The 21545-nt window shown below is 39.4% G+C and overlaps 2 protein-coding genes and 2 long non-coding RNA genes across 4 annotated transcripts in view; 3 read left to right on the forward strand and 1 right to left on the reverse strand.

The window, feature by feature from the left end:
• ddr1 (discoidin domain receptor tyrosine kinase 1) overlaps positions 1 to 5307 on the forward strand; it is a gene marked incomplete at its 5' end in the record, with an annotated part of 53087 nt that extends 47780 nt beyond the window's left edge. Inside the window, 4 exons of the mRNA XM_015045924.1 lie at positions 418 to 615; positions 1248 to 1515; positions 2820 to 2969; positions 3960 to 5307. Of these exons, the coding sequence (XP_014901410.1) occupies positions 418 to 615; positions 1248 to 1515; positions 2820 to 2969; positions 3960 to 4100 (757 nt within the window). The remainder of the gene's footprint in view (positions 1 to 417; positions 616 to 1247; positions 1516 to 2819; positions 2970 to 3959) is intronic.
• Positions 5308 to 6044: 737 nt separating this feature from the next.
• On the reverse strand, positions 6045 to 20005 carry flot1b (flotillin 1b). The gene is made up of 13 exons (XM_015045906.1): positions 19898 to 20005; positions 15949 to 15999; positions 15562 to 15637; positions 15344 to 15434; positions 14031 to 14174; positions 13792 to 13911; positions 12380 to 12475; positions 12129 to 12281; positions 11257 to 11438; positions 11125 to 11170; positions 10851 to 10988; positions 9553 to 9717; positions 6045 to 9467 (listed from the first exon to the last, which is right to left on the reverse strand). Exons 2-13 carry the CDS (start codon positions 15989 to 15991, stop codon positions 9438 to 9440), a joined length of 1284 nt encoding a protein of 427 aa, XP_014901392.1. The 5' UTR covers positions 15992 to 15999; positions 19898 to 20005; the 3' UTR covers positions 6045 to 9437.
• On the forward strand, positions 16774 to 17362 carry LOC106955625 (uncharacterized). Its single transcript, XR_001426621.1, has 2 exons — positions 16774 to 16925; positions 17194 to 17362. It is a non-coding gene; the product is annotated as an uncharacterized LOC106955625 (long non-coding RNA).
• On the forward strand, positions 18170 to 19664 carry LOC106955626 (uncharacterized). The gene is made up of 2 exons (XR_001426622.1): positions 18170 to 19385; positions 19418 to 19664. It is a non-coding gene; the product is annotated as an uncharacterized LOC106955626 (long non-coding RNA).
• Positions 20006 to 21545: the final 1540 nt, after the last annotated feature.

The raw sequence follows: 21545 nt of genomic DNA on the forward strand, positions 1-21545 counted from the left end.
TTAAGGAGATTATGGCTGATTTCCTGAGCCATGTCTGCAAGCAGCTGGTACCAGACAGAAGATCTCTGAAAATCTTAAATTAAATGCCTCCCCTGGTGGGAAATGGAGAAGTGAAGAGATGTTTGGTCAACGAGGCCTTAAATGAACCAAAAACATAGTGGGAGAGACGTTAACCGAGGCAGCAGGAACAGACACGTCTGCTCTGGATAAAGACTCTGCTGTGGAGTTTAGCCTTAAACTGGATAAAAGATCTTCAGCAAACAAAGGAAAATATCTGCTTCTCTGTGGTTTTCTTCATGGTTGAGGCTTTTCAAACAAAACGCTAACTAAAAAAAACAGAGAGCTGGCGCTTTATGTTGGAGTTTTGTACGAACTTGTTCTGTTGACTCAGCAGATCTGTCCCTTTTCTTCTGGTAGGAACGACTTCCTGAAGGAGGTGAAGATCTTGTCTCGCCTGAAGGACCCAAACATCATCCGGCTGCTGGGAGTGTGTGTGAGCAGCGATCCCCTCTGCATGGTCACCGAGTACATGGAGTGTGGAGACCTGAACCAGTATCTGTCCCAGCGTGTCCTGCTGGACAAAACTGGGCCTTCACACAACACGCCAACCATCAGGTAGCTTAAAGGACACCTGCTACATAAAATTCATATTTTGCATGTTTTTGTGCTTCCATTTTGGTCTTCACCGTTTCAGAAAAATGGCACATATGCTTAAAAAAAAACTATCTTTTTTTTTCTTTTTATTTTTGGCTATACGTTTATATTTTTTTGGTGTCTTGAAAATGAGCCATTATTATTGTTGACGCGTATTTATCGGGGACTGTGTTGTTACCTAGCAACCTCAGCCAAGCTCAGCCCCGTCACCTGGCAACCCAAGCTGAGCTCAATCACGTTTTGTCAGCTGGTTTTACTGCTGCATGTGCTGTACAATGGCTTCTGGAAAAGACAAGTGTTTTGCTGTTGACTTACCAATCAGAAACCACTTGCTGTATTCTTGTTGGTTGTGCAGGACGCTCCACTTCTGCTTTTCTAAGATGAACTGTTGTATAATTGCACATCTGTTCACAGCTATTTTCCCGTGTGATTGTAAACTTTGAGTTTATTTGGATTTAAAGTAACAAGACCCCCTAAAACAGCTCAGTCTAAGCATGGTTTTGTATCGCCTAGAGACCTATCCTACCTATTCAAGGAAACTTTAAAGTAAACATCCTCAGCTACACTTCCTGACGTTTCCCTCCTGTCCTCAGTTATCCAGCGCTCATCTCCATGGCCAGCCAGATCGCATCAGGGATGAAGTTCCTGTCCTCTCTGAACTTCGTGCACCGGGATCTGGCCACTCGTAACTGCCTGGTCGGCGGGGAGAAGGGAGAGAGCGGAGAGGATCGAGGCGGGGAGCGTCACATCAAGATCGCCGACTTCGGCATGAGCAGAAACCTGTACGCCGGAGACTATTACAGGATCCAAGGCAGAGCTGTGCTGCCGATACGATGGATGGCCTGGGAGTGCATCCTCATGGTGAGCAGGCAGAGCGACGCGATGGTCTGTGTGCTCACAGGTTATCATGAACTGCTTTTAGTTTCATCTGTAAATGGTTTTCTCTTCTAAGACAAAACTCTAGACTTTTCCAGACTGAACTTTCTGGAGTCTCCCTGCTTTTAATGCATAAATAGAAAAGTTTGTGATAAATGCAGGGCAGATATTTCTGTTGAGCTCAGGATTTAAATATAGAGGCTGGAAAAACTGAATGCGTGGATGGATTAACGGATGCAAGGCAGACAGACATCTTTGAACATGGCCTCACATAGAGTTATATTCATATGAAACACCTTATCGAAAAATATATTGGAAATATATCAGAAGAATTAATTTCAACAGCTTTAAGATGATATTGACTAGAAAAACAATCATACTGAATAATTCCTCATCTTTTATTGTGTAATATTGATTGTGTTTGTATGTGTTGCTCAATACATCATCTTATACATCAGTTATAAGTTAAATAATCTGCCAGTGGAACAAATCATTTAACTTGTAATATGGGGAAAAATGTCCAGATTATAACTTATAACTTGAACTTTTTCATCAAAATTGATGAATTGTTGACTTAAATAAGCTCCTATTTCTTGCTGATAAGTTACATGCAAGTTAGTTTCGTCTTATTTCACACCTACTAAGATATTTGCAGTAGAAACTAGACTTGATTTTGTTTTTGCAGTGTGCATGCTTGGGTTCTCTCAGGTACTCCTGCTTCCTCCCACAGTCGAAAACATGTCAGGTTACTGATCTCCAAATTGTCCTTAGGTGTGAGATGGTTATTTGTCCTGTGTGTCTCTGTGTTGTCCTGTGATGTTTTCTAATGTTTTAGTTGTATATTACTCTAAGTGGTTCTGCATTAGCTTGGTCCAGGCTGGAAGCCTCAGCATCTCTCCAAGGATAACTGGATTTGCACGATGGATGCTATTTTCGCTACTTTTTCAGAAATTGAAAGTGGTTAAATTTCAGTTTTCCAGACTGTGTAGGAAACACCAATCTGGGATTTCTTTTAATTGCATTGCAATTTTCCACCACTTTAATTCAGGTCAAGGCTTTTTGGACCATTAACAGTAAAATTATACAAATAAAACATTATAAAATAAACTAATGCACTCAGAAAACAGTGATTCATTAATGAAGCACTCACATGTGAAAGGAACCCATTAGCCGTGTCATTTCTCTCAGTCAGTTTCACCTTTTATGATAATGATGTCCGTAGTTCTTGTGACACTAATGGAGGTCGAGACGATGAAGGCAGAGGTTCAGGTGTGTGTGTGTGTCCGCAGGGGAAGTTCACCACAGCCAGCGACGTGTGGGCATTCGGAGTCACTCTGTGGGAGATGCTGAGCGTTTGTCAGGAGCAGCCGTACTCCGACCTCACAGATGAGCAAGTCATCGACAACGCAGGGGAGTTCTTCAGAGACCAGGGCAGACAGGTACGGCCAAAACATGAGCATTTAGAAAGTGATTTGACTCCTCAAAAACACACATTAGTCCAGAGAATTATTTTACACAAGTATTTGGGATCGTTCAAGACGGGCCTTTGTGTTATTTTTAGCCAGCATTGATTTTGTCCTTACAAGTCTTATTGCTTAAAGGTGACCTGTTATGCTTAAATGAACAGGTTAGCAAAGATCTATGGGAGATGCAACTGAGAGAAAACTTCAGTTTTAATTGAGAAAACTTCGGTTTTCTCAATTAAATATGGTGTTAACGATTAAATGGGACCTATTATGCAAAATTCACTTTTTGCATGTTTTTGCGCTTCTAAAAACAACATGTGGGGTCTGGACATTGAGCCATTTCAAAACCTTTCCAATTTAGTCACAATCGATGGCCGCTTCACCGTTACCTAGCAACCCAAGCGGAGCTCCAGCACATTTGGTCAGCTGTTTTACCACTATATGTGCTATATAGTGGCTGCTGAAAAGACAAGTGTTTTGTTTTTTGACTTGCATGTCAGAAACACTTGCTGCATTCTTGTTGGTTGTGCAGGAGGCTCTACTGCTTCTTTTCAAAGTTGGTTGGTTGTATAACTGCGCATCTGTTTGCAGCCATTTCGACATGAGTGTAAATGTTGAGTTGGGGGCGTGGTCAGCAGCAGCTCGTTTAGATTTAAAGTGACAAGACGCCCTAAAACAGCTCAGTCTGAAAAGAGATCAGAATGAATTCTGTATGTAATGAACATGTTTTGTTTAGGCCATAAATCTGTTCAAGGCAGTATAATAAGTCACCTTTAATGTGGGCAGAAGAGTTTTGCTACCCCGTTTTCCATATGATGCGTTCACTGATTGGGAAAAAAAAAATCCGGTTTCTGAGTTGATGACCACTTGATTACTGATCAGGGCTAATGAAGCTAGTCAAAATAACCCAAAGCGATCCAGAGCTGTGCGGACGTTCATCACACGTGTCTCTTTCTCTCTCAGGTGTATCTGAGCAGGCCGGCCGTGTGTCCTCAGGGTCTCTATGAGCTCATGTTGAGCTGCTGGAACAGAGACTGCAAGCTCCGCCCATCTTTTGCCAACATCCACTCCTTTCTAACCGAGGACGCCATGAACATGGTTTGACGGAGGAACGACGGGAAGAAAGTTGAACTTTTTGCTTGAGCGGTGAAGTGGGCTGGTGTGGTGGAGGGTGCGTTCACAGGCACAGTGGGGTTGCTCGCTTTTGTATTTTGTACTTTTTGGGCGGGTGGGGCTGAGACGCCGCTGGTTCGGTTTTTATTCCACCTCAGACCCCCAAAAGACGTCTTTTCAGTAGGTAACGGCTACGTTACGTAGTAACTGGTGGTGGGTTCAGTCTACAAAACAGTTTTCTGCCATTTCAGATCGTGTCTCTGCTGATTCGATGCTGCAGAGTTAATATGCAGGAATCACTCGCACAAAATACAGCTTCATGTCTGAAACTTTCAAATTATTCAGCATTTTAAATGTTATTTGTGGACTAACAGGTGAATATCACAAAGAACAGCTGTTGTTTGGAGGTGAAAGGTCACGCAGGGATTGTCTTAGTATTTATAGCCCACAGCATGCACTGTAACTCAGTGAGCTTACTCCCAGCTACGTCCCCTTCGGCCTACTTTTTATTACGTCTCTTCATTTGATCTCAGCCCCACATTCTTGCCCAGTGACCCACATCCACAGTGTTTGTGGGGGAATAAAGAGGCGTGGACCAGACAGGAGCAGCCTCCCCGTTTCGTCAACGTGAACACGAGTCTCCCGTCTTTAACCGTAGCAATCCGACCTCCATCCTGCACCCGACGCCAAACAAGAAGTAAAAGGCAGAAGACGAGAGTCTGCAGCTGCAAATTAACAGATAATTGTGTTTTTTCTTCCATCAGAGAGACGTTGCTCTGGGACTCCTTTTCAGGCACCTCGTCAGGTGTTCCTCTTCTTATCATCGCTTCTTTATTTGACTGCGACTCGGTCAGAAAGGATCGATTTTTAAAATTCCACAAATCAGCAGCACTTTACCCTACATGCATTTCCCTGACTGTGATGAAACTCGTCTCTGTAATGGGTCTGAATGACGATTCCTGATTCTGATCAGGACACGCATCTCAAACATGCACACTCTCCTGCTAAAATGCCCGGCTTTTGTTACCTAAAAAATATGATAAATTATTTTAACATTTTTTTTCCACCTTCCTAATAAATTTATTTTACAACTGTACTGTGCAAAAAAAAAAATATATATATATATATATATATATATATATACACACACGCTGTAGAGTGCACTTCACTATAAGCCGCAACCACAAAGTATTTTTTTTAAAACTGGAACGTACATGCATATAAGCCCCTGGTATCTCCGCCGCTCTGTTTTCCACAAGGCCACTAGATGGCATTAATAAATCTCCTATTAAGGATGCAGCCCTCCATCTCCAACGCCAAACCAAGGATTCGTTCACGCCGAGTTTACGTGCACTGGCTATCGATCTGTACTGCCAGATCGATAACCTTCAACTTAAAAGCTGCATCATATTAACTTCTCCGTGTGGTTTCCATGATGAGTTTGAAAACATTTCTCCGTCGTGCCTGCAGCTAGCATGTGCTTGTTCTAAATGAAAAGTAGCACTTTCTTTTTTGATTTCCAATTTTGACTTCCAATGATTCACTTCCTGCTAAAGCGGCCCCTGGTGGTAGAAGTAAAATCCACAGAAAGGCCACATACAGCTACAAGCCGCATGGTTCAAAGCGTGGGGAAAGAGTAGCGGCTTATAGTCCGGAAAATACGGCATTTTTATATATATATATATATAAGGGTGCAGGACTTGATTGACATTTTTTAAGGCACAGAAGCCCGGCTTGTTGGCAGGAGGTGTGAAAACGTCTGAGGCCTCCTCTCCCCTCCACAGTTCTGCCAAACCATTAGATGTAAAAAATTGTTTTAAAACCTGGAATGGCATTCTGGATTCAAACAGCAATCCTATGTAAGCTTTCAGAGCGCTGAGATGTTACTGATCTTATAATTTTCTTTTATATCACTGTAATTTTATGGCATTATTCAAACTGGGATTTTTGATTTTTTTTTTTTTTTTTTTTTTTTTTGGAGTGAAAGTCGATCTCTGCGTTGATCCATGTGTAAGCTGACCGCGGTGGAACCAGTGCTTCTACCTTACTGTCTGTACAGCACTGTAAATCTGAGATCACCCTGATTGTGAAGTTATACATGTTTAGTGATGGGTTGTGCCATTTCATTCATTTTGATACACTGTAGTTCACTTTTCTCTTTTTTTTTTAGCTCGGTTATAGTAAAATGTTTGTGCACTCACTTTCAATTTATGGGATTTCAAGAGATGTTTTTGGTCGTCACCAGATTATTTCCTGAAATGGACAAAATCATATTGCTGCATCATTATTTATGATTAAGAAGCTGAAGGAGCAATAGCTTGAAGACCTCCATCCTATTTGAGGTGCCTTGGTACATTTTATTCAACATTGCTTGAATTTGCCACATTTCTCCATCTCAGTTGTGTTCAGGCTTGAATGGCACAACAGTTTACATGTATTTACTAAATAAAAGTCGAGGAATATAAAATAAAAAGGCATGAAAGACTGAGAGAAAGCACATGAAAGTTGGCAAATAGAGACTGTGTGATGAATGTGTTGCCAATTTATGAGGAGGATTGTCCAGTGAAGAGGAGAAAGTCGGGAGAAATGGTGCAATAGCTTGGAGACTCAGCAAACCAGCACCCTATACAGGGGCTTAAAGGTACAGTTTGATCATTTTCGACTCAAAATGTTTGCTTCAAAAAGAGTTTTAAAATTACTTTTAAAAAATATTGGAAATATTGTTTCATGCTGGTACAAGTTTTATCCTCTAAGGTCCTGAAACTTTATTTCAATGAGCCAAACCAGAACAGAGAAAGTTTACTCTCGACACTTTGATATATAAATATATATGACTTGAATTATTCAGCTTAATTTCAAAATTTGGCTGAAATTTTGGGATTTCTTAGCTGATTTCTTTAGACGCTTCTCCTCAAGCAGTACTGCACCAGATCTTTTTACCATAAGCTCTTTTATTGAACAGACGAATGTGTCGAGTTGTTCAGCCTCCTAATTATGTTGTATTGAAGATCCCTCGTGCATATTGAGGTGTTCAGTCTGAAATGGTTTTATTTGAATTATTTGATTCCAAATTGTACAGAAATGTTGGTATAACTCTTGAATTTCATGACCAGAAACATGTTTTTCCTCAGGTCAGTGGTACCATTACACATTAGCAAGCTGCTAAAACTTCAGTTTAAACAGCTGATAAAATGTATTTGTTCAGCACTCGGTTAACTCCCACATGGTGAGCCTCTGCTTTGTCTCGATTTATTAAAGAATGCGTCTCAGTTCAGGTTGTATTAACCAAATTTTAAAATCTGGTGATGACCATCACATTTTTGTCCCTTTTAGTAAAATAATATTGAAGCTCTTAACATTTTACTATAACTCTTCCCAATCTGATTTCATCTCTCTGCTCTAATGTTCACAGTATGTACATATTCAAAGGACAGGATTACAGTTTTCTTTACTAATATACAGATAACTCCCTGTCACATTTTCATCGTTGCTATAGAAACGCTTGTTATCTTCAAGCTCTTATTCATTGCTGTTCTATTTTTGTAGATGTTTTATTAAAGTTACCCTTTTCAAATAAAACTGAGCGGCCTCGCACTGTGTATAAACACCAGACTGTTTTCGGTGAGTTAAACATTTTATTAATCATTCACTACTGACCGTTTAATACAAGCAGTTCCACACTAAATACGATTTACGTTCATATCAGTTTAAGTAGCCATGCAACAAACATTTTTGAAGCATTCTTCACAAGAATCACATCGACAGCAAGAAGGCTTACTGATGCAAAACCTTTGGGTCTTTTGGGTGAAAGTCTATAAAATCTGATACAGATGCAACTGGTAGTTAATATACATACAAACAAATTATAAGAATACACCTGCAATTATATTGAAACAAACATCTCAAATATCCTGTATGATTTGTACCATTTAAAGGTGCAGTATGATCAAAATTGGAAAAACATCCTATGTCTAATTTAAACTCCAAGAGGAGAAAAAAAAACACATAAACTGAGGTGTGAATTGTGACATTAGTTGGTGCAGGTTCTGTTTCTACAGCATAAAAAAAGCCCAGAATTTGACCACAAAGGGAGCAACTTCATGCTGCAAAGAGACAACATGATTTTCTCCAACCACCAGACGCTTTCGATGCATCAAACAGGAAAACCTCAAAACTTGTACCCATTGAACACCTGCTCTGACATTTTGAGACAGAAATCCCTCCGCCTGCAGCTCAAACTGATAAGAAATGCAGCCAATGGACAACAACGCTAGCAGTGAGAAGTAATTTAATTACCAGAGAGGATTTAAAACAGATGTGTCAAACTCAAGGCCCGGGGGCCAAATCTGGGTCGCCACAGCTCTTTATGTGGCCCTCTTGATTCCAAAGGGACACCGAAATGGAACCGTCCAGATAACAGCAAGCTTAAATATTATTTCATCAACCAATTTGAAGCACTTTTTATCTGTTTACTCCAGTTTTTTTGTGAATAATTGTGGAAACTTCGCAAGTTTGTTTTTCGCAAAAAAAAAAAATCTGTTTTCCTACTATACTTCTGCTAATTAGCTAATTTGTTTTTTTTTTTTTTTGCAAAAAAAATCGACTGTGAAATCTAGGAGTGACTGAAAATATGTTGAGCGTTTAATTTTTAAGAATTTATTTATATTTTAACAGTTTAATGGGTTTTATCAACGCATTCTGGCACAACCGGCCCTTTAAGAGCATTTATGGTCTTGATTTGGCCCAAAAGGAAAATGAGTTTGACAACCCTGATTTAAGAGCTCAATGTTATGAACAGTCAGGACCGCAGAGAGAGCGACAATTATTATGGTAAACAAATGAAAAATTTGAGAGGTTTTCCAACATTTCAGTCCTGATTTCAAACAGGGGAGAGCAGCCGCTCTTCAAGTGACGGGACAGTTCTTCCATTGTAGCAGCAGGTGTAATTCGGGCTCCCTGAACTTGCTAAAGCACTTTGCGTTCTGCTACAAATTAGAAAAAGGCACAGTGACCTCTGAACTCTGATCAGAGGAGTGATGGTTTCGTGGTCCAGCTCCTTCGCAGGAACGACGAGGAAAACCACAAGGCAAGAAGTTGCATATTGAAAATCGGGTATAAAAAGGCAGCAGCTCTGAGAGGGCTGAGCGGCTACGGCTCCGACGGGCCCAAAAAACATCGAGTGTTTCTGTGGTTGGTAACGACGGGGAGAAAAACAGCAGACATCCAGGAAATGCGCAGAAGCCACAGAAAGGAGGGGAAGCATGCATGGACAGACTGTACAGATTGGACACGAGGAGGAGGCGTGGGGCTCTCAGATCATCACCCGTCCTAACGCACACGGGACGCCTTTGATGTGACCTGAATCGGAGAAAAATAAGAAACCAGCATTTTCAGTTTGCTCAGTCAGGTGAATTGTCTTTTAACAGATCGGACTCAGTAGTACCTGTGAGATTTCAACTCCTGTGAGTTTTTCCACAGCCTCAGGCAGCCGGGTCATGATGTCCAGAACCTCTCCAGCCAGTTTGGCGGCTCCCACCTCGGAGCCGCCGCTGGACACCATGGTGATCTTCTGCACCTTCGACATTGGCTTGCTGATCTCCTCCGCCATCTGCAGCGACACGTCAGAGAAAGCAAAAAGGATAAGGGTTGGTTGTAATGAGGAATTTACAATAAAATTATGACAATGTTTTCAGACAGAATCAACAGTTTTAAGGAATGAAAAGATACCAAAAAAGGTTAAAAATCCAATATTTTTGGTGTATTTTACAGCAAAGAGGGCTGTCTGGGTTTCATAAAGTTGTTTGAATATCATCTATCGTTTACAGAAGAAACCAGAAGTTTAAATATGCCATATAAAAAAGCCACAAACATTTTTCTCTCAACCTCTAAAGTTAAATCACCACAAACTTCTCTTGCTTTATGTTAACTACAATCACAAATTATTTCTATTTGCTAAAAGCCACAATGACGAGAAAATATGTCAGATTTACTACTTGTGTCTCCAAAATCTGAAGTTGGATACATTTATTGGTTAGCTTAGCCTCTGAACTGCATGAATGATTCAAACTTTTCGGTTTCCCTCCTCCATCTTCTGGCCCGTTCCTCCTGACAGAACTGAGTCGGGTTTGAAGTCCACTTCGCTCACGCGCCTTTTCAGATCCGATCATAAACTCAGTTCAGCTCCGAGATCAGGACTTTAAGAGGGCCACGCCAAAACATTGAGTATTTTCCTGAAGCCACTTTATAACCACGTTGACTGTATAACTGGGGTCATTGTCCTTTTGGAACATAGTTAAATATTCCCACATAATAAATCTGAAATGTTTGTCTCCTTATTGTGTCATTTAGCAAGCATAAGTAATTTTTGTAATTCTAACTGTCTGACAACAGTAGAAGTTTGATCTGATTTAACAGTGGTGTATGTAAACCTCTGGTTTCAGCTGCATTTCTAAAGGCTGACTTGGTTCATGCAGGAAACACATCTTGCTCTGCTGAGGATCTTTGCACAGCGAGATGTTTTCAGATCTCAGGCTAAGGTTAGCTTGGTTCTTATTTGTTTTTATATTCATGGTTATAATTTGTAATAATTAATGATGAGTTTACTGCAGCTCTCTCACCCCTTCGATGTCCTTCTCATCATGCTCAAAATAAAAAAGTAAATCTGTTTTTGGCTAAGTAAGTGATTCTTCTCTCAGCTCTAAGGTTTGATTCCATTATTTTATCAGAGAGAGTTAAACTGACCAGAGGAAGTTTCTCCAGCAGCATGTCCACCATGGCTCCATCTTTGTACTGCTTGAAGGCCTCGGCCTTTTTGGCCATCTGCTCTGCCTCAGCGCGACCTTTAGCCTCCAGAGCGAAAGCCTCGGCCTCGCCCTTCATCTGCATGAAAGCAAAAACACACAGACGCTCATTAGAGACAACAGCTCAAACAAAGCAGCAGTGTTAGACCTTCTCACAAAACCAAACATAATATTATAATTAATAATAATATTAGTAACTAAAAGTCGGTTTTGACCTTAATCGACTCTGCCTCAGCTTCAGCCTCCATGATGAGCTGCAGACTGAACAAAAGAAGAACAGAACGAGTAAGATACTCGCTTTCAATCGCAGCTCAATGACCTCAACAAAATGGCGGCGTGCTGCTCACCGTTGTGCCTCGGCTAACTTCTCCATCCGGTATTTCTCAGCTTCTGCGGGTTTCTTAACTTTGGCCTCCAGCTCCTTCTCTTTCCGGATGATTTCCTGGTCCTGCAGCGTTATCTGCTGCGTTCGCTCCACCACCTGAATCTGCATCTTCTCCTCCTCGATGCGTTGCTTGGTCTTCGCCACCTAATGTGGGATATTTAAAGGTGACCTATTATGCTTCCTCGAACAGGTTAGGATAAGGTCTATGTGTTACACAAAACATATTCATGACGTTTTTTGCACAAAATTGTGAGATTTCATTCTGCTCAGTTCTTCTTATTTTGAGTTCCTTTCAGAATGGTCTGTTTACGGCGTCCTGTCACTTTAAATCCAAGTGAGCTGCTGGTGGCCACGCCCCCAACTCAACAATTACACTCGCATATGAAAATGGCTGCAAACAGATGCTCAAACATGCAACTGTACATCTTTGAAAAGCAGAAGTGGAGCCTCCTGCACAACCAACAAGAATGGAGCAAGTGGTTTCTGGATGGCAAGTCAACAATAAAACATTTGTCTTCTCCAGCAGCCATTGTACAGAGCATACAGTGGTAAAACCAGCTGACCAAACATGTTGAAGCTCTGCTTGAGTTGCTAGGTAACCGATCAGGCTTCACTGGGTTTGCTTTTTGAAATGGCTCATTTTCCAGATACCAAAACACATCAACGTATTGCCAAATAACAGCTGGGTGTTGTTTTTAAGCTCTAGGGCTGTTTTAAGAAGTGGAGACCCAAATGGAAGTTCAAAAACGTGGAAAATGTGAATTAAATGTGGCTGACGCAGAAAAATGTGATGCGTCGTTTACAAACTGTAGTGCACTGTGGCGCAGTGGGCACCTGAAGCTGGTAGGCCATCTCTGACTCGGCCTTCTTGGAGTTGACCTCGATGTCGTAGGTTGCTTTCTTCAGCTCGTAGTCTCTCTGAGCTTTCGCCATTTCGATCTCGTTCTTGTACTGTGCAGAAACTTTTTCCTGCATTGCATGAGCCTCCTGCGTACAGCCAGCGAGACAGGAAGATCATAAGGAAAGTATTCCAAATATAAATATATATTTTTTCACCATTTATTTTTACATTTGTAATTCTATACCTTGATAACAGCGTCGCGTTTATACTGAGCCTCTCCGATCCTTGCGTCTCTCTGGACCTGAGCTGTCCGGGCTTTTCCCAGAGAGTGAAGGTAATCCTGCAGAGTAGACAGAAAAGGAAAGATTAGAAAACACAAATAGCCGAACAAGTTCCAATAAAAATGGAAAAGAAGCATTTTTTTTTTATTTATACTTTGAAATTTAGTTCATTCACAGGTGGAACTAGGAAAGTTTAAATAATAATCAGTGTCTTAAGGTTTTCACTGCCTAAGAACTGACACGATAATATTTTATGGCCACTCTTCAAAATGGGAAAGACAAAACATACTACTTATGTTAATCTGATGTTCTATTGACCTCCACAAGTCAAAAAATAGATATTGGCTTAAAACTGCCCACATCTGTAGTCAAATAATTATGTCAAATAACATAAAACCTCTTAAAGTTTAAAACTCGCATCATAAAATGCAAGATTATAAGATCCAGCAGAGACTCTGTAGCAGTGGTGTCAAACTCGTTTTTATTTCAGGTCACATCAGCATCATGAATGTTCTCGACAAAATTACCCATTAAACTGTTAAAATATGAATAAACAGGCAACTGCATTTGATAAGTCCCTCTTAAAGTTGAATAAACTTTTTCAGATTGAATTCAGATAGAAGCTGCTTTGATTTGATTGATAAAATATTTAGGCACAAAACCGTATCTGTTTATCAAGAGCTTACTTAGATGGCCACATAAGAAGTTCTGGTGAGCCAGATTTGGCCCCCGGGCCTCGAGTTTGACACATGAAACAAAGTGTGAAAACGTGGAAAAGCACAACAAGCAAACTGTAAGATACAGCAGACAATTTGAGATGCTATAGGTCTGTTTGTCTTCTGAAGGAATCCTGTTAAAACGGTACCATAAAGGCAGCAGCAGCAGATTTAAAATAAAAATTTGGTGGATAAAGTAAGTCAATAAAAATCAATCATCGGGAGTTTCAGGAGGATAAGAACCAAACATCAACACATAGAGAGTCACAAGATTCAAAATCAACCAATGTCATCCAACCTTGTGCTGATTGTGCAACAAAACAAAGGGGAATTTATGGCTGTGTGAATTAAAATGGCTTCTGCGATTAGGCAGAGAAGGATTTCCACTCCCTAAAACCTCCCAGCGTTAAATGAGTTTGTCGCTTTAACACACTGAAACCCCAGAGAGCGGACACGCAGCCATTCAGATGTGGTGCATTAGCCAAACCAATGAAGAAGTGGTTCGACTACCGCTGAAGCACTTGGGCCTAAACGAGGCCGGGAGTTAGCTGGGTCAAAATCACTCAAGCTCTTCAGCAGCGGACGCCATCTGAGGCGGAGAGCTTTCATTAGACGCCAGCAGATGCCAGATGTTTGACTTTTATTTGGAGAACACAAACCTGATCATCGTGGACGTCTTTCAGGGTGTAGCTGACCACACCGATGCCCATGTTGACCAGGTCGGAGGAGGCCACCTTGAACACCTGCTCAGAGAACTTCTTACGATCCTGGTAGATCTCCTGGTAGCACAGAAAGCAAAACATTACCACAGATTTTACAACACAATACAGACAAAGCTCTGACCCGTGTGATGTTAAATTTGAAGTGAAAACATGTGAAGGTGTTTTGACGGACCGACCTCGACCGTCAGATGAGCGATGATGGCTCTCTGGTGGCCCTCCAGTGTCTCCAGAGCGATCTGAGCGACCTCGGCCTCAGACTTCCCCATGAACATCTGGCAGGCTGTGGCCAGCATCTCCTTGTTCTGACCCTGAATCTTCACCTGGGAAAAACAAAACTAAAAGATTTAGCTAAAACTGAAACTAAAAGTTTAAAAGAGGGAGAATATTTAGTAAGATTTGATTCAGTAAAACAAAAAGTCACAGAGTTTCTTCGTCTTTCCACTGTGCCTTGCAAATTGTATTTTATCCCTTGAAACTTTTTCATAAACTACATTGTAATTTTTTTTACAACTGTAGAGTGTTTTTGTTTAAATTTTACCCTTACTGTGTAGTATTTTTGTTCTTTCTTCTATTTTTATATCATATTCTATCTTTGTGTGAGTATTTGCTGCTGTGCCTTTTGTGTTGTTGCGGTTGCAAAGAAATTTCCCCATTGTGAGACAATAAAGGATATTTCTGCTCTATTGTATGTCACAGATCAACACAAAGATGAACATAACAATAAAATGGAAGAGAAAGTCAGTCATGGTCTCAAATATCTGAAAAGTGTGGCATGCTTTTGTATTAAAATTATTTTGGTAATTCTAACTAATCTACAACAAGAAAAGTTTAGTTTGATTAAACATCTGACAGTCCTTGAAAATACCAGGAATTTTCAAGGACTTTTTACAGATATCAAGCATTTATTTCTGCATAAATTCAGCGTGTTGAAGGATTTAAAGCATCGATACGAACCCTGAAATCAGAGCCACAGCAGCTGCTGAGTCAGCCTCTTCTGAACAGTTTTAATAGACATTATCTGACAGCCGCAGATTGGAAACAACCCACAGGAGCTGGATCTGTTCCAACGCTGTCGTCCAACAATCACGACGTCCCCGACAAACTGACTCTAATCCTTACATTTCCTGTTCTTCCTGCTTCTAACACATTCATTTTAAGAGTAAAATGTTCACTGGCTGCTTAATAAATCCAATAAACTGACAGGTGACATGATAAAGAGATAATCAGTGTCATTTCACCTGTTTCACCTGTTGGTGTCATTAAACATTGATTTTATTAAGTGGCATCAGAGTCAAGGGAGCAAATACTTTAGATTTTAAACACACTGCAGTTTATGGTTTATCAATTAAAATCCCAGTTAAATACAATGAAGTTTGACGTGGTGCTAAAAGGATCGGTGAGTTTTTATGATTTGACATAAAAGTAAATATGTTCACAGAAGATGATTTAACGAACCACTCTGTTCTCCCACACAACGGTCGGCGCTCACCTGTGCGATGCCGGTGACCGAGATGGGGACGCCATGACGGGTGTAGACTTTATCACTCTTCACGTTCAGAGTCAGGGTGTTGAGTGTGATTCTGCAGACGTAAAACCGAAAGCAAGCGTGACGAAGAAGAAATGACTATCCCGATCATTTATGTGCTCTCATTTGTCTCCGTTTAATTTGCCAGAGACTCTGAACCACAGAGGCAGAAGGCGGCTTACTTCTGGATCTGCTGGATACACGGGAAGACAAACACTCTTCCTCCAGCAATCATCAGAGGTTCAGAACGGCCGCAGCCTGGTGGGGAAAACAGAGACATCTGATTAGTGACAAACAACCAGCTGCTTTACTATCCAGAGGAAGCAGAAAACAGATCAGTTTTAGCTTCATTTCACAATACAGGCGAGTTGGTCGCAGCATATTAAAGAAAACTGGAAAATCCCCAAGCAGAAAAATCCAATGTGAGCAAATAATTGGATCACAAAGCTTCAGTAAAAGCAGAACACATTTATAAACAAGGCCATTAACTATCATCTGTTTCTAGCAGCTACTGGAAGGATTTTCTAAACATCCTGTGTTATTGCAGGAAATGTGCAGGAATGCATTACCAGACACCACCATGGCTTCATTGGGTCCACATGTGTAAAACATCTCGATTCCTGAAGGGATAAAATGTACATTTATGATTAAAAAATAATCCTTCAGCAGTCTGTGAGCAGTAAAAACAGGATTTTATACTAATATAATAAAAATAAACATTTGGATGAAAGTATTTGTGGCAGAGATGCAAATGAAAAGCAAAGCCCTTTACATTTATTACCCCATAAAAGTAGACAGATGATCTATGCATAATAAGGTTTGTTGGATGATAAATTGCAATAAACGATGATATTGTTGAGACCATTTTTAAGTAATATCATAATGGCAAAATAATGAAAGATCAATAAAAGCTCATTTTGAATTGGAAGATATTTTAAATATCCAAAAAAGGACGACAAAAAGCAATAAATAAAACTGAAATGAGTACCATACACAACCTAAAACATAAATTAAATGGATTATTAATAGGGGTGTAGTGATGCAATAATTTCACGATACGATATGTATCACGATATTTGTTGAGCGATACAATTCACTACTATGCACTATTCAGTGCATTTTTACGATTTTCTGAAAGATTTTAGAAGGACAGAGTGATTTTGGTGACATTTTGTGTTCCATAGACTTGAATTTAGTTAACTGAAAACTGATTAAAAGCACCAACTACACAATACCTGACTCTGATTGGACAGTCTAACAGTCTGCAGCTGGAATTTAATTCATGTGGATTTGACATAAAACTCAAAAGTTTAAACGGTAATCCAGGAGCAGAGTGGGGAGATTATCAGCCTCTGTAGACTCTCAATATGCAAATGATTGCACTTATGTGGACACTGTGGCTGCATTTTGGAGTAAAAATGCAGCCACAAATGCAGTCTTTTGGACTATGGGGAAAAAGGCTTTTCTACCTTGTCTCCCGGAGTTAGCCATGGCTGTAAGCTGCTTACTACTAACTGCTAAAGTAGTGGCTCCGCCTCACCCCGTAGTGATCGACTCCCTAGAGCTACGCAGTGCCGCTATTCCCCTGCCTGGATCTCTGAGTAGCTGCCTCTCAGACTTACCAGGATCTCATAGTACTCTCAGTCTCTGATACTTTTTGTCTGTTGCTAATAAGAATGATCGATCAGCCATTGTTATCATGGAAATCCTCACTGCGCCGCGGATTCCGGCTGGGGTTTTTTCCTCTTCGTCTTCCTGCTCAAAACACAGCGCCGCTGCGCTTCGGATGTTATCAACCCATGTTCATTCTTCAGGTAATCCTTTATATACAGAACAGAAACCGCTAAGCTAAAAACTAATTACGAAGTGAATGCTACCAGTTGAAATTTGCATCAATTTCGTGATTTCACTGCTTTTGCAGCTGCTCCGTTCGCGCCGCTACTCCTTTCCGCTTCTCCGTTCCGCTTCTCTTTCACGGTTACTTGCGCAACTTTACTTCGTTCCTCAGCAACAAAATACAGCACATTGTTATTTATTGAAGATTTTACATTTCCAAAAACAGGAATCTAATGTTTCGTTTCGTTTTGTACGTTTGGAAGCTCATTCCCTCTCACATAATCGGAAAAGCCGGGGAACGGCGGCGCTTTTGACATTTCTCTGACATTTTGAAAAATATGGTTTACTAATTTTAGCATTATACTTGGTTATACTTGGCCTATTAACACAATTTAAAAACTGGTGTGTAGTTTATAATGTGCACTTTAAGCTCGAGTTGAAAGTTAGACTGAGGGAGGCGGAGTCTTGCTGCTACGCCGTAACAAACTAGACGTTAAAAAGAGCTGTCAGGCTATGGACCCCTATGGTTTAACGGATCGATACTCGCGGATGAAAAATCGATACTTTCCGAGGGCGGAAAATATCGATATATATCGCCAAATCGATTTATTTATACAGCCCTAATTATTAAATCTATAGACAAAATTGGCCTTTAAAAAATATTAATCATGAGAACGGAAATTATCAAGCTGATTTTTATTTGTCATGTGATTAACTTATTATTGAAACAAGCTTCTTTATAACAGATAACAGATTATGTACAATAATATATTAAAGTTGTTATATTATAAACGCCATTTAGAATGATTGTCATAAAAAGATTCAGTTTGCTTATTAGAAACATTTTCATGACTAACCTCTTAACAGCATCGCTCTCTGAAAAGTGACGTAAATTAAATTAGCAGCTAAATTGTTTCACTAATGATTCTAGTCCAGGAATCTAAAAATAACCAGAAATTGCAAAAGATTTACAGGAAAAAGCCCACTCATTGAAAATTATCCACAGGGAAACACAGAGGGGTATTAGTTACCTTCTGACTGGCAGATTATTACACATTTAATTTAATGTGCAGAGTTTAGTGTATAGTGGAGGATCTGTGATGCTGTGGGCCTGCTTCTCTTTCACACAGCATGGGAATCTTGGTAGTGCTCTTGAAAATACCAGGGCATTTTAAATATTAAATGAAAACCTCGATATTGATTGGAAAATGTGAAGAAATGATTCATCAAACTGACAAATAGCTAAGACACATTTATCTTCCTGTATATGGGATGTAAAAGATGGCACGAGTCCCAAAGAATGAAACATTTTTGAAGTCACTAACTTGCTAAACGTTTTATTTAAATTTTACTTTACTTCTTAAATCACCTATATTATAGTCGCTAAGTCAAAGCTAAGACGAGCAGAGGAGTGTAGTAACAATATTTACTCATTTGGGTAACTTTTTGGGGAAAATGTACTTTCAAGACTAGCTTTGCAACACTGTAGTTCATGGGTGTCCAAAGTGTGGCCCAGGGGTCATTTGTGGGCCTTGAACTGATTTTGTGCGGCCCTCAACTGCTATTCAAGGATGACATAAATTTGAACCACCATCACAGATGCAGATGGAGACTTTTTATTTGTGATAAAGGTAAAAATTATAACCGTTTTTTCTTTTCTTTTTTTTTTGCAGCAACCCAAAATACTCACTTTTTATAACTAAGCTTTTATAATAAATATGCTACTAAAAAGGTGACATTGCTGCATCCAAATCAACATTAATTAATTTATTAAACTTGGGTACATATAGCAAGCATTTTGACAGAATGTGACGCAACTACATGTATTTATTTTAATACATCAAACGTGCAAAATCCTGTTTCAATTTTTAGATCTATAACTACAAAAAATAACTACTTCATTTGCTTGATTTTACTTTTTTAATTCTTTTTATTTTATTGGCCTTCGAACACTTTTAACCCAACGATTTTGGCCCATATGACAAATAATTTGGACATCCCTGCTGTAGTTTTTACTATAGCTTGATTAATGTTATTATGAAGTATTGCTTCTCTTACCAGAGTCAAATATTCAAATTTTAACTAAAAGATGCGTGAAACACAGATACAAGTGAGACCTCCTGTTTGTTCACAAGATTTGTTGTTCTAATGTTTTTAAACGGCCGAGCCTGTTGTAGCATTAAAAAGTCAGGTCAACACAAGGCAAATATTATAGTACAGAAGATATTATCACTGGAAGTATTTCACAAAGCTCATACATATTTAAATACTCATGCATGAGTACACTCTTGGGAACTACAGCTTACACATGTCAACGCCAGTCAGATGACCTGTGTGTTTTCAGTCCCGCGGCTCCTCCCTCTTCCCGACAAACGGAAATCTTCCCTTACATCTCCCCAAACAAAACTGTGTCGAGTCCTAACAAAAAGCTATCCTCGTGTTAAAAAAAAAAGAAACGTGACCAAACCGAAAGCAACACCTTGGATCTAAAATCACAACGCTAAGAATGCTAACATAAGCTCGCCTTTAGCACACAGGAGAAAGGACGTAATTTACTTACTACACACTAACAGTAAAGGAAAACAGTAAAGGATTAACACAGCTACTCTTCAGCGAAATAAACACCGGAATCGACTGCTTCTGTTTAAACCGTTCCTATCTGGTTTATAAAAGACAACAAACCTTTTCAGGATGCAGTTAAGTTAGTGTCGTGCTGCTGCGGACAGATTGTGCTCCGTGATCGTCAAGTTGGAATCGGAGAAGAACGTCGTTGTGAAAAAGGAAGTATCCGTTCACCACGCCCCGTTTGACTGGCGCCATCTTGTGGCGAAGCTGGTCTGGATCTGTGCACAAGCAAGGTTTTTTTTAAAGGTTTTTATTAGCTTTGGTTAAGTAAAATTTTGTCGGTCATTGAATAATTTGAAGTTATCATAAAGTGTATTATTTGTACCACTGTATTTATTTCACATTCTGTGTTCTGTTCCTCATTTTTTTCTTTGTTTTTGTACCAAAGATGTTTTCCCAATTTAGAAATAAAGTGTGACCAAACAAAGAATTTGACTCGACTTCCAGTTGCTCACATAATACAGACATTACGCATAATTAGATAAACATTAGAGGGAGTAAAGTTAAGAATAAAGTGAAAATATACAGACGTGTTCATTTTGTGGTAGTGCAATATCTGTATTTTGTTTCCTCTGAGCAAAAAGTATAAGTTAATTTTATTACTAGAACATAAATAAAAGCACAGAAAGTATTACATACCATGTACCTGGGGTGTATTAGAAAACACACTAATAAGTTTACAAAAGTTTGTATTAATTATACTTTAATAAGGTAATTTTAAGTTTACAAAAATATAGATTAAGATATGCACATAGTCTAATTTAGGCATATAAGTGTGGTTCATGTTTTAGTTTATTATAGCAGATTTAATCTATAAGTATAAGTCTTGATTTGTTTACTCTTGAACTTTTCTATATACTTTACAGAACAAGCCAAATGTGTTTCACTATGCTGTTAAGTATGTAAAATATAGTTTACTCTAAGCAAACTTCAAGTATTCGGCCAAATTAACTACGTCTTTTTAAGGGTCACAGAGTTAGCAGGCTACTCTGGAGTTCATTGTGTTCATCAGTTGTTCAACCTGGGGGAAGAAAACAGTCTCTGTGACGTCTGGTTTTTGTAAATAGCTCTTTGCACCGACCTAAAGATAAAAGTCTAAAGAATTTGTGTCCAGGATGTGTGGGGTTGGGATATATGTTACCTGGCCTTTTGCTGACCTGACCTGTACAAGTCCTGGATGGAACGACTGTCGGCTCTAATGATCCGCCCTGCAGACTCAATAGTTTGGTACAGTTTGGACCTGTCCTGTTCTGTGGGGATAAGTCAAACCACAAAATGATGTCTCTATTTTATAAATTTAAAAAATATAGTAATTTTACTGGGATTTTTTTAATGATTATTTTTGCATTTTAAATAAGCAAACAAAACTGTGATTTTAAAGAATAAAAATAAAAACACTCTTGCACTTCACCTTATTAATGGAAATGCATATTTTTTTCTAATCTCAGGAAGTTGAATGCTTTCTGTTTTATTGGCTGAGAACAAAACTATCTAAGAATAGGATTTGGGTCACTCTTTGTTCGCCTTCATTACAGATATATTTAGCAACATTGACTGACTGGGACTGTTTTGGAGTATAAGTTGCTGGATGTTGGTGGTTCTGTTCACAATTACACTAAAATTAAAGGAACAAACGTAGCTAATTACTTTATAATGTACCAAACATATGCCATTTTAATCAGATTTAATTTTCTATGTAAAATTT

This window comes from Poecilia latipinna, unplaced genomic scaffold (genome assembly GCF_001443285.1).
Source record: "Poecilia latipinna isolate Pla-1442-1.1 unplaced genomic scaffold, P_latipinna-1.0 Scaffold753, whole genome shotgun sequence".
Classification (NCBI taxonomy): domain Eukaryota; kingdom Metazoa; phylum Chordata; class Actinopteri; order Cyprinodontiformes; family Poeciliidae; genus Poecilia; species Poecilia latipinna.